Source organism: Nilaparvata lugens, chromosome 2 (genome assembly GCF_014356525.2).
Source record: "Nilaparvata lugens isolate BPH chromosome 2, ASM1435652v1, whole genome shotgun sequence".
In the NCBI taxonomy this organism is placed as follows: Eukaryota; Metazoa; Arthropoda; class Insecta; order Hemiptera; family Delphacidae; genus Nilaparvata; species Nilaparvata lugens.
The window spans coordinates 70,719,641-70,740,709 of NC_052505.1; the positions used below are offsets into that span (position 1 = coordinate 70,719,641).

Below are 21,069 nucleotides of genomic sequence, written 5' to 3' on the forward strand. Positions count from 1 at the left end.
TTTTGAATGAATCCTCGGAAATAGCATCATATCCAAAAAATGTCGTGTCTAAAAGGGAACTATAGTTTACTCAAAAACTGAATATTCCTTTGAAATTAGTGGAACATTGTTTTAAATAACTAATTCAGATCAATTTTACAATCATGTAAGATATTATCCAGTATAAAACACAATATTTAGCATATTAAGCTCTCGATTTCCAGTACTCGAGTTTTCAAATTTCATTAAAATGTTTGTAGAGTACAGTATCTGTTATTGAATTATCAATTAATTTCCAAGTGGAAAAGGCACTTGAAATCACAGAAATTTTTTCAATTAATTATTTTTTAATTGGTTCGGGAGTGGGAATTTGAACTTGCACTACCCTGTTATTTCTGTCCAATTTGATGAAATTACACACATATTATTGATCTGGTCAAATTAATTAACTTCTATCGACGTCATGTACAAAATCTCCTTCACCGAGTTCCTCACTGGTTCATATCTGTTTGTTACGGGCAAGGTTTCACCCCCTAAATGCTATCTATGTGGGGCTGAGCGGGATAGTGCAGAACATACGTTTTTTGATTGTCTGCACTTCCTGGAGGTGCGACCAGAGTTAGCAAACAGGCTTGGTGAATTGACAGCAGATAGTATTGTAGGGAAAATTCTGTCTTCAGTGAAGCAATGAGAAATTGTTGCGTCATACATTGATATTTTTTGCGGCAAAAAAGCAGCTTGGTTGCCTCATGGATCTCGAGTAGGTTTGCAAGTGTGGAATCAAGATTAGAATAAGGAGAGGCAGGTACCAATCAGAGGAAATGCCAATCAGTGCTGTTCAGTGTGAAGAAATGCAAAAGCGGGTTCAGACTGGGCTATGGCAAATTTGAGGTGGGTTTTTTAGTGTGACTACTGAAGATTCCCACACTACCATATCAGAGATCCTACACTCTGAAGCACCATCCTTTTGAAAGGGTTTCCCATCTCTCAAAAAAGAGTATTTTTGCAAAAAAGAAAACATAATGAGAATTATTTCGAATACGATATTTATTTCTTTGAATGGAAACGAAATAATACTTTCTTATTTCATAAGTAGTTCCTTATTTTGTGGCAGGGATATTACTTTTCTGCGCCTGAGCGATTCACTGTTGTTACATACCCACATGCATATCAGTTTGGAGAATAATTTCTGCCAAGTGTTGGTAGATTTGTAACAAGTCTGTTTCAGTTGGTAGCTGGGTTTTCTCAATGCAGCCAAGATAATTGGCAAAAATTTGATAGATCTCCAAATAAACCATTGAAAGGTTTTTTAGTCAATGCCAATTACTTACATTTTCACAAAAAATGCTCAAAATAGTTGCATTTTTTAGTAATGCATGCATGAACTCGTTTTATCATGTTTGATGACACTTTTTCAACACGTTTACATTGATTTTGTTGATTTCTGTTATGTTCATATTCAGTTCATCCAGTGTGTGTGGCCTGTTTTTATAAACTCTCCCTTTAAGGTAACCCCACAGTAAGTGGGTTTATTTACACCACTTTACCCTACTTCCACCCCACTTCAAGGTAAAACTTGTTGCTCTTGAGAGAACGACATGCTTACAAAGCAGTAACACTACAAACTTAATGTGGGTAGTATCCAGTTCAATGACTTCTAGATTTTTTTTAGGCAATACATGTGGTGCTATTTTGCAGAAGCCAGCATAATTAATTCATGGAAACTTCCATTTACCTTTCTGTTCATTCACATCGTGCGCGACTTTTTGATCTCTCTGTATTGAAATTATTGCATATTTCAGAAAACCCCTATTTTTTAGTGCGTTCAGAATAATTCCTCCTGAATAAATTCATTGTTGAACCATTATTTTAACCTACATTCATTGGTATAGACACAACAATTTTAGTTTATCCTTGTTTTATCATTCATTCATTCATTGATATCAACACTGTTATATCTTGCACAATAACTTTTATGATGTAATTTATTGACATTTTATGAAACACAAAAATGATTCTTGATTGGAAAGAGCTTGGCTTGATCAAAAAGGTTCCTTTTCCGAATTGTAATGTTCAAATTCTCAGGTAAAATATATTTAGGTGACATGAAAACGATATTGTCTGTTCGACATATAATTTATTAAAGCCAAACTAGTTTCAATGCTCTCAAGGCAACATCTTCATCAGTGGTCTTTGAGTTGATGTTGGGAGAAACTACTTTGGCTTAAATAAATTACATGTGGAACTGACATCTTTTTCATTTTACAAAATTGAACGAATTTCTTTTTTGAATATTGATTAAATTACGAATTTCTTCTTCATTTGAAAAATTCTACAACATATCTGTGTCTAGTGTAAATTTAATAAAAGATATTGATATGATGATGACAATACCTGCAATTCATTAATTGCAACCCACGAATTGGACGGGAAGCCTTGTAGCATGGGAACGAGGAACTGAAGGCAGCCAGACCAATGTCCTATGAGCAGCATCATACAAATTAGGTTGAATATCCTCATAAACACGCTAGCCATATTCAGGAACTGAAACAGAAAAAATTATTCTCATGAATACATATCTAATGGGCTATATCATAGAAAAAACAATGTGAACAAGTTTCCCAATGCTGAGACCTGCACCGCTCGAGTTCAATTTTTGAGGAAATTCCGAAAAATTATCTCAACATTTCAAGGATGGAAATGGAATAGGGTAGAGGATCAAAGTTTGTGTTATGTGATGAGAAATCATTCAATGGTATTATTTTGAGTATTGATATTTATTTGTTGAAGGAACTTTTTAAAAACGATAATTTAGAAGCTTGTTTAAATTGATGAATTTATTATTATTGACGAGTTTGTTAATTTCTTGTTTAGATAATGAAGTGGGGAAATATTTAAAATTTCGGTTTTGTAAGTCTTTACTAGCTATTCCAATATTTTATACTTTTTTTTGTTAGAGATACAGATGTAGACCTGACTAGGGCGGATTAAAGTGATATTAGCTTTTGAGAATGATTTTTCGAATTTATATTATTTATTGTTTACATATTCAATGTTTAAGACCTTTTAATTTCTCAGTTAGTTGACGAGTCGTATCTGAACGAGAAGAGGGATCTAATCCTGAGAATTAATAAAGAAATTTGATTGAGGCGGAAGATATGCATTTATGCAATATTATATCTATAACATAAAGTACTTTTATTTCAATTATTTCTGTAATAGATTACAAACGTCCCTTATCCGATGTCAACTTCCCTATGTTTGATCCGCCGTTTCGAACTGTCATTGAGATCAGAACAGTCCTGAAGATATAGGAGATAACAAGACACAGGAATAGGAGTCATATCTGATACGGAAACTAATAAAATGATAGTATTATACATTCATTTATGAGAGGTTCTAACCCCCATTCATTTGCTTCATTCTAGAGGTGATACGAACTTTTATTGCTTAAGCATTTTGTGTTGGTGTAGTAATTATGGTGAAAAATAATATATTATTTTGTGTTGGTGTGGTAAATGATGGTAGAAAATAAAATTATCTGAAGAATAATATATGAATGAGTGAATCTAATAAGTGAAAATCTGATGTTAAGTTGATCTCAGATGTTCATCAAAAACGTTTTCGAGATTTAACAAGAATGTGATAGTTGGAGAAATGTTTTTTCTATCAGAAGGCATTCCTGAAGGATTATTACTTCTTGCGAATTGCTGGAAAAAGTAAAACTGATCAGAACAAGATATTACATGGACGAATTCAAGTTCAGGAAAGTCTACTCGAAAAGCTTTGAAAGCTGACGATTTGAAAATAGAGTAGTTTATTTCACATAATCTAGTCCATCATATAATTGTTTGTTAATTCCAAAAATTCTTAAATATGAATTACAATACTGAAATGAATGTAATGTAACAAAATTAATGTTATGATGGAAACTATTGGAATGTATTTTGGAAAGTGGCTTGAATACAAATTTGTCATCTAGCATTTGTAATATAAAAGGTACATGGCGATTCTGAGGGGGTATGGTAGCCTAGTTATGAATGAAAAACTAGATCAAACTGTTTGAGCTCCACCTCATTGACGATTCATCCAGTGCCTATAAGATACAACTAATCACTCGGCTAGGCCTATATCTAAAAAAAAAAATACTGATTAACTTTGAACGAAAATACTTGATGATGAATTATACATAGCTTATAATATTACAATTATCGGGGTTATGATTTAAATTTTAAATTCAATTTATCATCCATAAGACTTATTTTCAAGAATTGCAAGTATTAGATGAGTTGAAGCTGTGAGGAGCCATTGGAGTTATTTTGGGTGTAGATGCTTCTAGAAGCTGATATGTTTCCTGCATCGTGGACCAAAGATTCACAGATTTGCATCAGCAACCTATTTGAAAGAAGATAACTGAGTGAGATGTGGCTTTGCATTGACTTCCCAGCTAAGATCATACAGCAAATCAATGTGACATGCCACTCATCGATCGCAAACCAACCTAATCACCCTAAAGGCTCACAATCACAACAAAAACGATTAGGGTAGGTGTGAAGCATTTACATTTTCAGCAAACGTTCAAGAATTTGACGAGCAATTATTGCAAATGCTAAGCCTCCTGTGATTTACCGACTTGATTTTCAAAATAAAGTTTGGAGACAAGCTTCATCATGTTAATAGGACTGGAGCGAACTCTGGAGAATGCTACAGTATACATGTCATATATACGTATCATGCCATTCCATTCAAGATAACATCGATCAATTTGAGGCTAATACGGATAGATGGTCACGATCTACAACTTTCCAATCATACCATTTACATCAACTGATTATGAAAATATTGGAAGAGATCCATAGCCTACAGTGAGTGAGGAGTCAAACAAAAAGTGATTTGACTCACTTTGAAGTGAACAATACTTTCACACAATCATTTTCAGCTACCATTTGAAAGTAGCAATGTAGCCTATATTAGGCATGTACGAGTAGTTCTAATCCTGAGAATCATCAATGAAGAGAACAAATAAGAACTTGACAAAAAATACATTGCTTATAAGTCATACTTTCAGAAGACTGAGGACAGGCAGGCCACCTACAAAGATACTCCGATTCTCAAACTTCAATCGGAATGTACTAAAACATATCATCTGAAGACTATTGATAAGGATTGTGTAAACTATCTATAGATGATGAATGATAAGTTAAATATAGTATCTGGAAATTATCTACAGGCTAAAACAGTGTTTTGGTGTAGGTGGAAAAAAGCATGGCTATCAATCTTAGAGTAGAAGAGACTATCTGACTTGTAGGAATCATATACACAACAAAATGATGAAATTCTGAATAAAGGTGAAATCTCCTTCAAAAGAAGTTTCCGATAATAACTTCTACAATAATTTACATCAAGGATTGGACAAAAGTGACTTCAGAGTCTTAACAATTCATCATGAAGATTGTTGGTCTAATACTATCAATGCAAAGATAGTGAAATGTTATTGTTCAAACAGTGGGATTTTTCAAAAAAAAAAATTAAAATTGGAAGACAAGATCAAATACTCCTCGAATTCATGTTTCAAACAAATGATTTTTGAAGATTGAACGTGGGTTTAGTATGAAACAAAATTCATGAGTGGCTGAAGATATAACAGAAAACAGAATAGAAACAATTTATTTATATAACTTGTAAATATTCATTCATCGATATGGATTATTCAAAAAATAAAAGATCTATTTTGATTCAATATGGAGAAGACTAAGCCAGGCCTTACAAGTGCTGATACATTTCTTTGATGATTTGCCAGTGCAGTGTATTTGAAAACTGCGAGTAAAATTCAGAGTATGGATTCCAACCAGAAAACATTCTGGCACGAAAAGACAGAAAATTAAAAATTTCAATGAATGAAATAATCCATTCCAGTCTCATTTCATTACAGAAGATCTTTTCATGAAATTAAGAAGAGACACAAAATGTTCATATTCACGGCCAACGTCGTCATATTCTGTGGAGTAGGAGAACTCCAACGATGTATAAAAGTTAAATTCAGCTGTTATACATTGTACAAGTCTGCATGTTGATTCAGTCTGGGAGAAAAAATGCAGCCCCTTTCTTTTTTATAAGTTTCTAGTAGGGTTCACTCATACCCTAAAACTCCATTTTGACGATCTAAATTGATTTCAACTCCATATTTGATAACTATTTCATGCATGAATTGACACTACTTGGTCTCAATGTACGCTTAGACCTGTATTAAACTGCGGTTTTATGATTGTATGGGATACTTTACAAAAGACATTCACATCTCACAACCGTGCATGAGCTGTCATTATTGTTCATACATTTTCAGCGAATTCAACTTATATTTTATATGCCTGTAGATTTTTTGCCTGATCATACTTGAATCTCATTCAAATCCTCATGTAAACTAGTCTGCATGTAGCTTCAAGAATAAACATTTTTAAGAGTCATGAAGGACTTAAGAGAAGGAGGAAGACTTACTGTACATGGAAGGTGATTGCATTAATCCAACGTTCCAATCAGATTGAAATGTAATATAATATTTGGACAGTGCGTTAAAAATGTAATACTGAAATGGAAAATATTTCTCTATTTTGAGTAGCCTACCTAAAACAAATTAGACACTTGTCAACTTTTCGCTAAAGTAACTTATATAGACCATTTGAGGGTATGAAAATGATGTTCTAATAAGAGCATACTTGTTGTTTTGACAGGAGTATTGGTGAGAATAATGGAATGAAAACATAATAAAAAATCCAGGATGTACCTTCCTGGGCGAAGAATTAAGATATGACTGCTTGATGTACATTAAAACAGGAAAATAATGGTATTCTAAGAAACTTTTTTTCTTGAATTGAATTTCATGATGATAACTTTTTCATCAACTGAAGTTTCCATTAAAATCCAATTCATCACCCCATACTAGTCTAGTCTATGATCTCATGGTTTTAAAATGAAATGTAAACACTTGTAATTTTCTCTTAATGAATTTGTTTATGATTTAGTTGAGTTCAATCGAATAGTTCTATACTAGGAAAAGGAAAAATTTATTGTGAGTAGGCCTAGTTATTGTGGATGAATAAAACTGATATGTCTACATATAAATAACGTTTTATAGCCGAGTATAATTGTGAGGAATTGTAAAAAAACATTGAAGAAGTTCTGGTTGAACTGCAACATATTTTACATGTTCATTACCATCCGCTTCTCACACTTGCTATGAGTGATGAGATATGGATTTTTTTCCTTTGTCAATTTCATCCATGTATTATCATGTAATGCAGAGTTATGAACTTAATTCACAGCTCTCAGAGTTAATGGTTGATGGATTACTGGGGTCGGATATCTAGTCACTCAACAATTTTGAAAATCAATGAAAAAATACAAATTCATGAGAAATGAAATATTAGACAATTAAAAGTGGGTGAATGTTGAACTAGAAAAAGCATTGAATCTAGTTGGTATTGGAATCCTTTTTACTGATAACAAACACGTAACTGTTATACTGTAGTAAAAATGTATAGAATTCTCGGTCAGAAATTCCGTAGTGCCCATTCTGAGAAACAATTCTATTTATTTAATTCACCTAAAACATTTTTATAATCACAAGAAGCCATGCAAATTTTGATTTGATTCATATTTTTCCATTGGATGAGAATTGATCCATTGGAATAATTTATTTTGATCTCTACTGATGACATAAATAACAATAATAATCAATCTGCAGTGAAAGTGTCTAATGATTGTAAGCAATACTTTAAATAAACAAGTAAGTCAACTATTGAAGAAGTTCTGCAATTACTCAATAAATTGTTCCTAGATCAAGGCAACTACACCACTACAGATGCAAATAAGTCCTGATACAAGATTTCAGGAAGTCTATTGATGCATGTCTAATAGTAAAATGAAGAGCTCAATTCAAAAGTGACTTGTTGATCTCTAGAAAAGCGCAGCACCTAGTCACTTTCCCTTATTGCAAAAGAATAAAAGCTTTTTCAACAAGCTGTGCTATGACTTTTTTGTCATCAACTTAATTTTATTGACAGAAAGATAGCTACATCTTTCAAACAACAAATTTTGAAATGCAACTAATTATCAGCGAATTTAGTAATATAAAATGAAATACTGTATGCTGAAAAAATGTGGAAAAAACGTTAAAAACATTATTTTGAAAACCTTTTTCAATTACCTCCAGAAGTATTAAGGAAATTATATGAGCTCATAGAAAACCTCAATTTTTGAGAAATAATGATAGTTATACACGTTATTATAGAATAAATCGTAATCAAAGAGAAGTTCTGCTTTTAAGAAATCTCAAATACAAAATACAAAGCGCTGGTGATGACATTGCAAAATTATTTCAATAAGTATTTTGAAAAACTTCCTAGTTCAAAAATTATTGCTGCGGCTTTAATATAAGATAGGATATCAAATAATATACATGAAATATCGACTTATTTCTGTAGTTAATGAATTGATAATAACATTTTTTTCCAAAACATATATTATAGATCATAGCCTTTTACTCTAGTTCCAATGTTTAAAGGAATTGCTTTCGTACATAAGTTGTGCTATTCCACATAAATGGAGTTCATTATCGTTCCTATTCTCCAATCATAGATTTGAATTCCTTATTAGATTAGATTCGAGTTTTCTAACATGAAATTATTCCATTAATAATTATTATAAGTTTCCTGTAGAATGCTTGAATCGCGGAATAATAATTAGCAATATGTCTATTTAGTGCATGGCTTTTCATGATGACAGGCTGCCCGAGTGTAAAATTCCCATCAAGGAATGCAGTTTCTCGTGTATGTACCATCAAGAACGGAATGTATCATAATTTGTATCGAATGTGAAAAAACGCAACTTTTATTCCTAAATAAAGTATTTCTATGTGTTCCTAAACTTGATGTAATCGCTAATGTACATAGATATCCAGAATATCAATGCAAGCCAGCCCAGAAAAATGGAAATATATTAAAATTACATGAATCCTAAGCCTTTCTCCGTCTTTTGGAGGAGACGATATTCCGTCGGTCCCGACTAGTAGTCGTCATCTCTCATATCATCCCTCTCACTCATTACCCACGCACAAGCCTATGAGCTTATGTGGGCATCACCATCAGTATTGTTAATCTTATATTATTATTATCTAAGATTCTGTTCAGTGATAAGATACTGCTCGATAAGAGGAAGTTCACAAGACAATTCAAACACACCCCGAAGAATATAATTTTCAAAAATCTTCCACCAACCCTTGAAAATTCTGAAGAGGTATATTTGAAATGATACAGTCTTTTAGTACATGATATGTGCAGAGATATTCTAAGGTATAGAAAGCTGGTGTCTTTCATGGTCTAATCCAATTCTATCCCAATGGATTAAAATCAGCAGAGCAAATTTGGGAAATCCAGAAGAAAGAGGTCAGTTTTTATATTCATGATAATAACAATATTGATGGAGAGCAAAGAGCTTAGTTCTTTCATGATCGTTTTTAATTATTGATTCAATGCAGTACTTAGCATAGCTAATTAGACAATACATGATTCATGGATATGTAAATAGGAAAACTTCTTATCTGTGTTTGTCGTACAGAAACCATTTGGATTGTTAAGTGTCTGGTGTTGTTTGAATTGATGATAGCATACTTACGTATATCAAAAAAAAAAAAAACATCTTGAACAGTAAATAATTTGCACTGTTCTTGGTTATCGTACATCCTATCTCGAAACTTTGCAGAATAGTTTCCTAAGTTAATTAAATATTTTTTATTGGATTGAATCAGATTATAAATGATTGCAGAATATATTGGTAAGCAGTGGAAGCAGTATGAAATTGATATTTGTGTGTGATATGAGAAATTCCAAAACTTCAAGACACGCATAGATGCCATTGAAGTTTTAAAATGAAGTTCTGAGATGGAGTAACTGTGGGCTTCTATCAGTATACAAAGTATGTGGTTGATTTCATTGTCTATGAAATTACTACAAAATCCTATTTGAATGAAAACAATAAAAGTTGGAGAAATAGTTGACACAATGTCCTTAAATGGATAGTTTCACTGGTAAACCGCACTTGATTAAGAAATTGAAAATTCTATTTTGTACATTTTCAAAAAACAAGTTCAATTTTAAGAAAGACTTTCATTCTACAAAGCATTTTAAAAGAGACTAGAATCTCCAAAGTGAAGTTGGAATGAGGAAACATGAATGAGAAATCTATTGACTGAGTTCAGAATCAAGAATTAATATTTACAAAACAAGAATGAGTGCAGTATTTACACATTTACCAGTGCGTGATAACTAGATATTATACAGTTATCTTCAATATAATGTCATTTACAAATGAGTTGGGAGTATAAGACGATGATAGTGTCAGAATAATTGGGGAAGTTTTACTTATAATGCCTGGATAGTAGGAAATAATAAAAGGGTTTAATATCCAGAATAAAATGAATAGCCTACTTTAGTATAGATACTAAATACATGAACTAGGAGGTTGATAACATATACTACTGATCATATACCTGGAATATCAAGTTACTACTGTATATTGTAGGCTGAGGATATTGATTTGCGTCTGAAATGAAACTGTACATTTACTGTAATATCTATTCAAAAGATAATGCTGAAGAGCAACGGAGGATTTTATGAATGCATTGAATATATACATAATTTCCCAAATTTTACAATTCAGTACGTCATACTTCCTTTTCATGTCTAGGCCCGAGTCACTGATTAGATTTCTTCCTAGTAATTGCTTGGATGAACTTTTGTTCACTTAGAGTTGTCTTAAATATTTGAAAACAATGAAAAACTATCGAATTTTCAACTTGTGTTGCGGTACCTCTGATATACTAAGTCGATATTATATCAAGTTTTAAACTGTATTTCAGGGAGGTACTGAATTGAGAATCAAAGTATAAATTCAAACTAGACATTTGCTCATTTTTCTTGATATTATTTGATCAATATAATTTTCTCACATTCCTTTTGAAGTTGCAAATAATATCTTTGTGAGGTTTATATTTCAATATTTTCTTCATAGAGGTGCATTTTCCTCTGGACCTTGAGATTATAAACCTCTAATCACAGATTTCAATTTGAAGATGAATAATTATTTTTGTGCATTATGAAAGATAACACTTACTTGATACAGTTTACTTGTAGCTCTTATAAGAACTATACTATTAGTCTTCATATAAAACGTACTCTATCTCATGTCAAGAGACATCGATTGAATTGGGATAAAATTATATTGGAAGCAATAAAACCACTCACTAAGCATCTTAGAATGCACATTATTCGTGATTTTGAAGAGGAGGCTGGAGGATTCTGTGAACGGTTGAGATAGTTCTAAATTATTCATAGGCACGCTCTTTCAAGAGGTCCATGTTAATTGGCCAGACTCTGGTCTAACATGACTCACATTTTCCAACTTCGCTGTGTAAGAATCGACTAAATTTAAAGATATTATTGATAAGATTGTCCAAATTTCGCTGTGATTCCTGGCTCTATAAAGTTCGGCCCCTCAGCCATACTCTAGGTCCAGATGATATCCTACTGTATCGCTACATATGCACCTTTTCTATTCGGTAATGAACTTTCTTATAAAGTGCATACTTTATACTGGAATTTCTTTGAGTTGGCTTATTATGAGATGATAAAGAAAAATCAGTTTCATTCAACAAAAACAATGTATTTCATTTTAGTGAGATCGAACAGTAAAAATCTACATTTGCACCTCATAAGAGTAGGCCTACTTATAAAAGCCTAATTAATAGTTTTCTTTGATATATTCTCAAAAACGTCGATTTAAATTTATTTTTTATAAGTTTCCACATAATCCAATCACCAATAAAGGTATTGTAATAGTTCAAATGCTGAAAAAATTATTTTCAATTTATACAGCCTGGATTTGATATGACCAATAACCTAATCTTGAAGTACTCTTAAATAAAGGTCTTATAATTTAAAATTAGTGAATTGGAGTTAAACAGTCCTAATATACTTAGACAATAGTTTATTAAAAATCAAGATAAATCGGGTTGTCCATAGTGTGGTCACATGTGAGGGGGTGGATTTAAGTTTTTTTTTAAATGAAAACATTTTTCAAGCCTGATAAAATACGGTGAAAAAATTTCAGGAGATATCCTCCAATTTAGCCTTGATGAAGATTTAAATATTTAATAACTCATTTTATTTTAGTTTTTTAGACATTTTTTATTTGTAGATTTATACATATTATTTATTTTGTTTGCATCAGTTTCAGTTATTTACATGGGTATCCATTGAATTGTTTCCTTCCTTATATTTATGAAATATTCAGACAATAATTTAATTATAGATGATGATAATGTGGTGGGGAGGGTGTGGTGGGAAAGGTAGGGGCATAATGGAAGAAACACATTTGAGGACTAGGTGGCTGTGGCAAGGCAAGCGAATAGCAAGCCTACAGTTGTACAATAGTAGATGAAGTGGGTGGGGAGAGGAGAGCCGTGTACTGTACAGGACTGGCGCGCGAGAGAGATACCTGCAAAAGCCTACTAAATGAATGAGGAGAGAGAGAGAGAGAAGCAGCGTCGAGCGAGCGAGCGGCAGGATACGGTCAACATACTAGAAGCGTTTTATTAGCGCATGCAAGCGTTGGTCAGCGTTCATGCGATGATGCGTCTGCTGAGCAGGCAGCATAATCATCCACTTGAGCGGGGGAAGGAGGCTTAAGCCACGTCTCACCAGGTTACCTTAAAAATCAGATTGCTTTTGCTGAACTTAGACTTGTCGTTCTGCGGATCTGAGCTCAGTCGCCCTCTCCTTTCTGTTCTCTTTTTTTGCAGGTTCTGCAAGATCTAGAAAAACAAGAAGCGAGAAAATCCACAAGGTGTAGAGAAGAAGAGAAATGAAAAGAAAAGTAGTAGAGAAAGAGTAGGAACTAATGTATTAACTTGAGAGTGTTGTTGTATTTAGTTAGTAGAAGAAGCAAGTCAATTGTTAGAGCTGCAGCTGAACTAGTGGCAACTTTAAAAGCATTGGTCGTCAATGCTGTTAGTAGCTGCGCCGCTGCGCATCGCACTTTCCTTACTACTTTCCTCCTGCTGTGCTCTTGCTATGCTAGTCACCTACCTACATTGCTTCACCCACCAATCAAAACTCACATTCTCAACGGTCAATTTGCAACATGAGTTTTGATGGCCACACATATTTAAATCATATTGTGTTTCAATATTTACATCATGTTATTCGAAGCTATTTAGTTTTAGCTTGATTGTAACATTACAATAATTGTGCTCATCAGCTAATAAGTGACAAGTAATGTTCTATGGTGAGGAAATAAAGTTTTACAAAAATATTGATTATCACAAAAATAACATTCATTTTGATCTGTTTGGGTCTGAAAATGGACACAATAGATTTTGCTAACTGACGAGGGATTGTGTAATAATTAAGAAGAATTGGGGAATGGTGTAACAATAAATACGAATAACTGAGGGCTGACTTTTTGATGATTCTCAAATACATAAGGAAATTTCCATTCTATTTTAAATTGTCATTGTTATTTTTCATTCATACTGAACACCGTAATTTAAATCAATAAAACTTCTAGTAATTATTTTAAATGTATTTTTCAAATATGAATAATTAATTATTCAATTGTTAGTAATCCATGAGAACTAAATCTGAAAGAACTCGGTGACTTCTTATTTGGATTTATTAGCATAATCACAGAGGAAGGAGTATTAATGATGTTCTTCTTATGTGATATAATGATAGTAATAAGATGGATAGAAATAGTAATAGTGATGATAGATAGAAATTGAATGCTAGTTTTATAAATTAAGTAGGAAAAAATAATTTATTGTTACTAAATAAACCGAAAAACTTGCTATCTTATGATCAGGCTCATTATAATTTTGATTGCTTCATTTGCATCAATGTTGTCTACCGCATAATCTACTATTAATTAATATTAACTGTAACTTTCTAAGTAGCCTACAGAAAGAATTCGAAGCGAAAATTACATACACTCCACATTGAAAAATAACTTGCTTGTTAAATTGAAAATATCAGATTATAAAGATTATTTTCGAACCATTGGTCTCAGATGTCAATTTATTTTCGGATTCACTTGAAGCAACGCCCCGCAGTACTCGAGTTATTGTACAATATATTTTTATTATTATTTTTTGTACAATCTATTTAATTGTTTGTTTGAACTTTATACTTTATATATTTTATATGTTAATATATATATACTTTATATTCACCATCCAATAAAATCTCATATTCCACGTGTAGATTGAACCAAAAATCATTACAAAGTGTCAGAAGCGAGATAATCAGCAGTCTGACATATAAGAACACCCGAAATCTTTATAGTAAAATTTAGAACGACGGCTAAATAAGTATCCTGAAAGTGAGAGATGAATTTTATCATCATTCAATTAGTTGTTGATGATTTATAGTTAGTATTTATTTGTTAGTAGATATTCAAAATGCTTGTTAATAAAGTAAGCAAGTGTAGGCAGGGCAATAGTGCGGTTAATATTATGCCAAGCACTATAGGCTACTTGAAAAGAAGCCTACAATAAAGACCATAATTGAAGCTGCAGAGTAATCAGCTACCTTCGTCCTCACATCTCATTGTTGGCTGCAAGGTTTGGAATTGAACGTTTAGTGATGATCAACTTCAAGCGAAGCTGAATAAGGAACCACTATCATCATCGTTTGAGAACAAACTTGATAAACATCTGGCAAGGAAACTGCGATAGTCAATTTAATATCGCAATGCGATACAATATCATATCAGCAACATGAATGTTTAAAATACTATTTGTTTTATTTATTTGTTGATGTTTTTCATTAGCTGTAAAAAGAAAATAATTCAGATTAGAAAAAATATTTAGTTTTAGGTTTAGATTTTGAAAAAAGAGAAAACCATAATGAATAATAATTATTTGATTTAGAGTTAAACCTCTTCTCGAAAATGATTCATTTTGTTTCCTTTCTGAAATAGAAAATTATTGAGAAATGTATCATTAATGAAATTTGGATTACCGTATATTCAATATACGTTATCAGGCAACTATTATTACATGGAATATATTTCATAAGAAGAATTGTAATGTTTGTAAAATAGGTGAATTCTTCTACAGTATATATCGATAACAATAATGTTACAATCTTGACAATGTGACCATAAGAGAAGTGTAATTCAAGATTATTCTAATTGATTCTTAATATTGGATTGATTGGTTTGATTTTATTACAGTTACAGGCATCATAATGTATTTAAAAAATCTGAAGATCACCTACTAGAAAAAATAAAATATTATTGATTAATGTCAATGTTTCTCTTATCAATGTGTGATGGGGGAGTATAAAGATGAAAATTGGAGAAATTTAGGAGAAAACTTCTTTATTCCTTAATTGGAATCACATTTTAGAGGCTTATTAGATATATGAGTACACCTTTCGAAGTGATGATGGATGATCATCCTTATATTTTCTAAACTTCTACCAATTCCAGTATTGATTATAGTCGTATTTGAAAGTATAGAGTAATACTTACTCTAAGTAATATAGAGTAATACTTACTCTTATAAGTATCACTTATGATTGAAACATTTCTGATTCAAATTCAATTTGGATAAATAAAGTAAAGTAAACTAAGCAATGTAAGCTGTTTCGCGACATGTAAGGTGCGTACAGATGTATGCGTCACGAACACGCACATTTCACTTTGCATCAGATTATCTGTATCCTACTGTTTATGTACAAATACAGATATAATGAGCAGATCATCAGCTGATGAAAAGTGAACTGCGCGTGTTCATGGCGTACAAGTCTGTACGCACCTTTACATGTAAATGCTATATACAGAGTGTTACACAAAAGGTGTAACAGCCGAAGACCATGCAAGATTCTACATGAAATTTGCAGCAACAAATGTCCAGTGAAATTTTCTTTAGTTTTTAGTAAAGTCAATATTTTGGTAAAATATCGTATTTAATTTTCGAGGTCTAAAGATATTTCAATATTTTCGAAAAACGCCACTAGCTAGAAAACTAAAACTATCAGACAAATTCTGATTCTAAGGATGTGGTTGGAGAGAGAAAGAAATTTCCAATTAGATTCATGTTTGACGGTTTTAAACTTTTTATGAGCGTTCAAACTCGACGAATGTATTTTTTCATCTTTCAGCGCTCATAAAAGTATAAAAACGTCAAACAAAGAAACACATTATATGAATATTATTGGAAATTTCTTCCATATCCTTGGAGTTAGATTTTGACTGATTGTTCACTATTTATTGACGTGTTACAAAAATATCGAAAAATAGATAGATCTCGAAAACTTAGGTGGATATATGAAAACTTTAGTGCTAATTGTTTGCTGCAAATTTCAAGTGGAATCTATCGTCGTCGGCTGTCATACCTTCGTGGGACAACCTGTATTGAAGTGAATTCAGGACAAATTTATTTTGATAGCATATATTATTAATTTGTATTTTTGTTTAATAATTACATAACTATATTAGTTTATACAAGTATTTCTACCCCGCCTGTGATTCGATATTAGAGAATGATTGTGGAGGTGATAGAAAGAAAACTGATGAATAAATGATTTTATGACAAAATGATTTTTGGTGATGCAAATATTGGTGATAAGAAGTTTCATGATTGATTAATTTTTGTTTTCCATACATCGCAGATGGAAGAATTTTCAGGATAAAAAATAAGAAATTTACTGCCAAAGAGATGTTTATAATAAAAGTCAGAATTGATTGAGAAGTGAAGAGTTGGAAAATGATTACATATTTTTATACTGAAGGCTACATTAGTTAGGCCCAAAGACTTACCTCAATCACGTAGTTTAAAAGAGAAAAATAGATCTGAATAAACAGGATATCAACATAAAAGTGTTACAGTGATAATCTGTAGACAATTTTTGAATAATTATTTTCTTAAGCATTTGAAGGATTTAAACTGCTCAATCGTCTATTCTGAGTTTTCTAGAAGAGCATTGAAATTGAGAGAGAAAAAATATTCATAACTGTAACTTCTATGAAAAATGCTTGGGTTTATAGTGAATATATTCCTTCTGAAATTAGTATTCAATTCAATTTCAAATGTGGAAGAAAGCTCACTGTAGTATGCGTTTTGCTTGAGTTCTGGATAAATATTTATAATCTTCATTTCATGTAATATCAGAACTGAAGAGATATATCAAGACAGTACGCATGAGTAAAATTATGAATCCTTTTGAATAAGAAAGACTTACAACTGTAGACGATTGATTCCATCTTGAATTATAAAAGAAATGACCTTTTATTCCTAACATTTAATTAATTTACAAGTAATGCATCATACAGTAATTATTAACAAACATGAAATACGTTGATATAAGTTACAACACAAAAACAATATAATGAAGATAATCAAAATTCAATCATTATTCCAAGTGTACGGATTAGCTTTGTACATGCAAATCGAATTGAAATGGAAAATGAATGAGTACGCTTAACTTTGTGGAAAATAAGGTGAGAATAAGTGATTCGATGACTACGGCAAAAAATAATGAAATGCAACTAAATTAAAAAAAGATAGTATGATACGTGGTAAAGATGATAAAATACTATGTGCGGTGCAGAGTGATGAGTTTGAAATGATGAGATTTGGAACTAATAAATCAAACTAATAATAGATTTTAAATAACCTACTTAATTGAAGAATAAGGAAGTGATCGATATCGAATTATATAAGAAGCTATAAGTTTGGAGACCAACTGAGATTAGCTTTGAAATACAATACTTAATCTGCGATAGGCCTAGAGATAAATTACAAGTTCTTCTTAAGAAAAGTATAACTATCATTGTGAAATTCGACAACATCTCTGTTCTGTTCCTAGTGTAAACTATTATTGCATTTTTTATGTGGGTCAATAGTAGCAGATAATGCAGAGTTGATGATTTTGAAAACTATAATGGATAAAAAAATGTCTGACTTGTATTTGCATAAATTCATTGAAAGTATATTTTTCTACAATATTTTGGTATCAAATTAGATAGAGATTTCATGAAAATATTCATTTATCTAACTTTATATTTTATTCACAACTACTATGAAATTAGGTCGAATAAAAAAAGTACGCTAAATGTTTATTGAGGTATGGCGTTGATGACTGATGGATGAAAGTAATAGTCTGACATTGATGAGAGAAATGGATTTTTGAGATTGAAAAAAAAAACGCAGTAGCCAATGTTCAAATTTAGAATTGGCTAACACCTTTGCAATTTTCCAATTTTAATATCCATTGATGAGTTGGTCTACTTATCAATTGAATTGAACTATGATGTGCATTATTAAAGTTTGAAAACAAGGGAAGTAATATTCCTAACAGTGATGATCCTTGGGAGAGAGTTAAGTTGAATTTTGTTTAACTGGTTGAGAGGGAGTTGGATGAATTATTCAAATATTAGTGGAATTTTATTATTTGGGAATGTGTTGATGTGTTTACGTAGATTTGAAGTTGAATCAAAAACCGTGTGATTTTTTGCATTAATTCATCGAAAATATTTTTTTAAAGAGGAAAGTGTTAATATGTTTAGATTGGTTTGTGGAGTATTAAAGTTTGATAGTAATTAATACTGGTGAGTTTGATTGCAAATGTAATAAAATTATCAAATTACACTCATGATTTTTGAGAGTAGGTGCACCAAGATCAAGTAAAATACCAATAACGCTCGATGTTATTGAAGTTTGATAAACTTGAACAACTCTTCCTAGATTTTCACCATTTTCACTGCCTTTGCTTTCATCTCTCTTTCAATCTTGAAGCTAGTGTTGAAAAAAATAAGTAAAACAAGTATTTCTTGTTCCAGTTATCAACCCGTAATTTTGTTTGAACTAATTTAGAATAGATAACGCTGAACTGATTTGGCGGACGATTGTCTATTGGTAGTAATGTTTCCAGATTGTTCCCCTCTGTTAGGGGAACCCCCCTCTGTCAGGTCGATGCTCAGATTTCAGTGTGTGTCGCGCTCGCCATCGACCTTCATGTAACACAAACACATTGCAAAGCATGGGAGTGAACAGAATAGTTTAGTCTCGATGGAGTTTTAGCACGATGACATCTAAATGCTTCTACAATTGCTAGCTGATTAGTGACATCGACCTGAACCGAAAGCTAAACCGCGACCTACTCGTTCTATTCGCACCTTCACAAAATATATACGTGTATAATAATGAAGAGTATGTGAATAGAAATTAAGTAGAAATATTAAGGTTAAGATTACAAGGTAGACTTACTCTATCAAGTGATTAAAAATGTATATGTGAACTTATCATTGAATAACAGTAATATCGACGATAGTTCATTGAATGAAAAAGACTAAGAAATTGTCAAAAACCACAGATTTATTGATACTGTACTTACAAAGACCGGTTTCGTTTATTACACCATTGTCGATCTCTGATGAATCTGTGGTTTTTGACAATTTTTTAGTCTTCTTCATTCAATATGAATAATTACCACATCATCAACTTCTCAACTACATAAAAATAATTAATTGAATAACTTAAAGTAGGGTGAAAATAAAATTTGATATAATCAGACCTATCCCAATTCGGGACATACTATCGAAGTTTTTCACGAATTTACTTCTTATTTTCAACAGAGATTAATGTAGAAAGTGGACAATTAAATAACAGTCCATTTTCAAGTATTTCAATTACATGAATCATACAACTTTGAAACTCATTAATGTGACAGAAGCATCACTTTAGTATCAATTAAAGTTTAAATTTGGAGATGACACGATGATTTGATCACTGCAAGAAGTGTGATGAACAGGAATTTTCTAAATTATGAAATACTCAATTAAGTTTAAAGCACGAACTGTTGCAGTTGAAAGGTTGTGACCCGATCTAATGCAAGGTTAGCTTAGTTGACAACTTGCTAGAATCGTTTGAAAGGCCGAAGGAGGTTTGCTAATATACAGTGATAGTAGGCGTTCCTACAAGTAGGCTGGATTGCAGTTATCAAAGATTAAGTTGAAGGTTGAAATTGATAATTGAATAGGTTCCACCTACTATTTGAAGAACAATAAATAATTAGATTCATTTTTACTTCTGAAACATGTACACTATTTACTTCTATGATACCAGTTCTCCATTATGTGATTACTTTATTACTGGGTCACTAATATTGAGCTGTTGCATTAAGCTGATTGGATTGATATTCGTGCAGGAAGGTTTATGATTTAAAAAATCAACAATTGTACATGAAATTTCTTCTCATTTCCTATATTTGCCTATAAGGTTTCATGCTTAATGTTTTTGTAGTAAATCACCCAAAGGCTCTGTCCAACATAAATTGACAACAACTAATGCACTTACTTTTATATCCGGCCATAAAAAGTAAGAGGATAATATTGCTATTTTATAAAGGTACCTAGATAGCATTGCTTGCATATTCTGTGATTGAACGAGTTTAAAATGTAAATTACGTAAGTAGAACGTTTCGGAAAGGAAAATATACAGAATTATAGTTTTTCCATGGACTTCAAACCATGGATTTCCCATGGATAGTAAGCTCAAATAATAGATATACTTGTAAATTTCAAATATAGAAAACTTTATGATACTGCAGTTCTTCATGATACTAACATCAACTAATTGGATGATCTACATCTTTACTAATTGGACAAATCGAGGCTTTAATTTGGTTGATATTGACTGTGCATTGCATATTATATGCATGATTAAAAATATTTGAAATTTGTTAATTAAAAATTGTTGAAGTTAAAATCGAGAGTACAAAAAAATAACAGCATTTTTCTCAACAATTCATGCATTTTATATTTGTGATAATATTAATGATTGAATCTCAAAAATGAAATCGAATTTGACGTAGACAACAAACCTAGTTATGCTTTTTATTGCAAAACCTTTGAAATACAGTACGTGGATAATAAATTATTTCACAAATTTTAATGAAGTCTAATGAGTATTAGATTTTTAATTCAAAAATAAAGTATAATGAGATGTATAACTGTAAGAATTTAATACACTCT

General features: G+C 31.6%; 1 protein-coding gene across 5 annotated transcripts in view; it reads right to left on the reverse strand.

The window, feature by feature from the left end:
• Positions 1-21,069, reverse strand: part of LOC111043318 (potassium/sodium hyperpolarization-activated cyclic nucleotide-gated channel 2) — a 325,145-nt gene that overhangs the window by 15,971 nt on the left and 288,105 nt on the right. For all 5 annotated transcript variants that reach the window (XM_039421603.1, XM_039421602.1, XM_039421600.1 and 2 more), the window contains exon 6: positions 2,374-2,523. In XM_039421603.1, the coding sequence (XP_039277537.1) occupies positions 2,374-2,523 (150 nt within the window). The remainder of the gene's footprint in view (positions 1-2,373; positions 2,524-21,069) is intronic.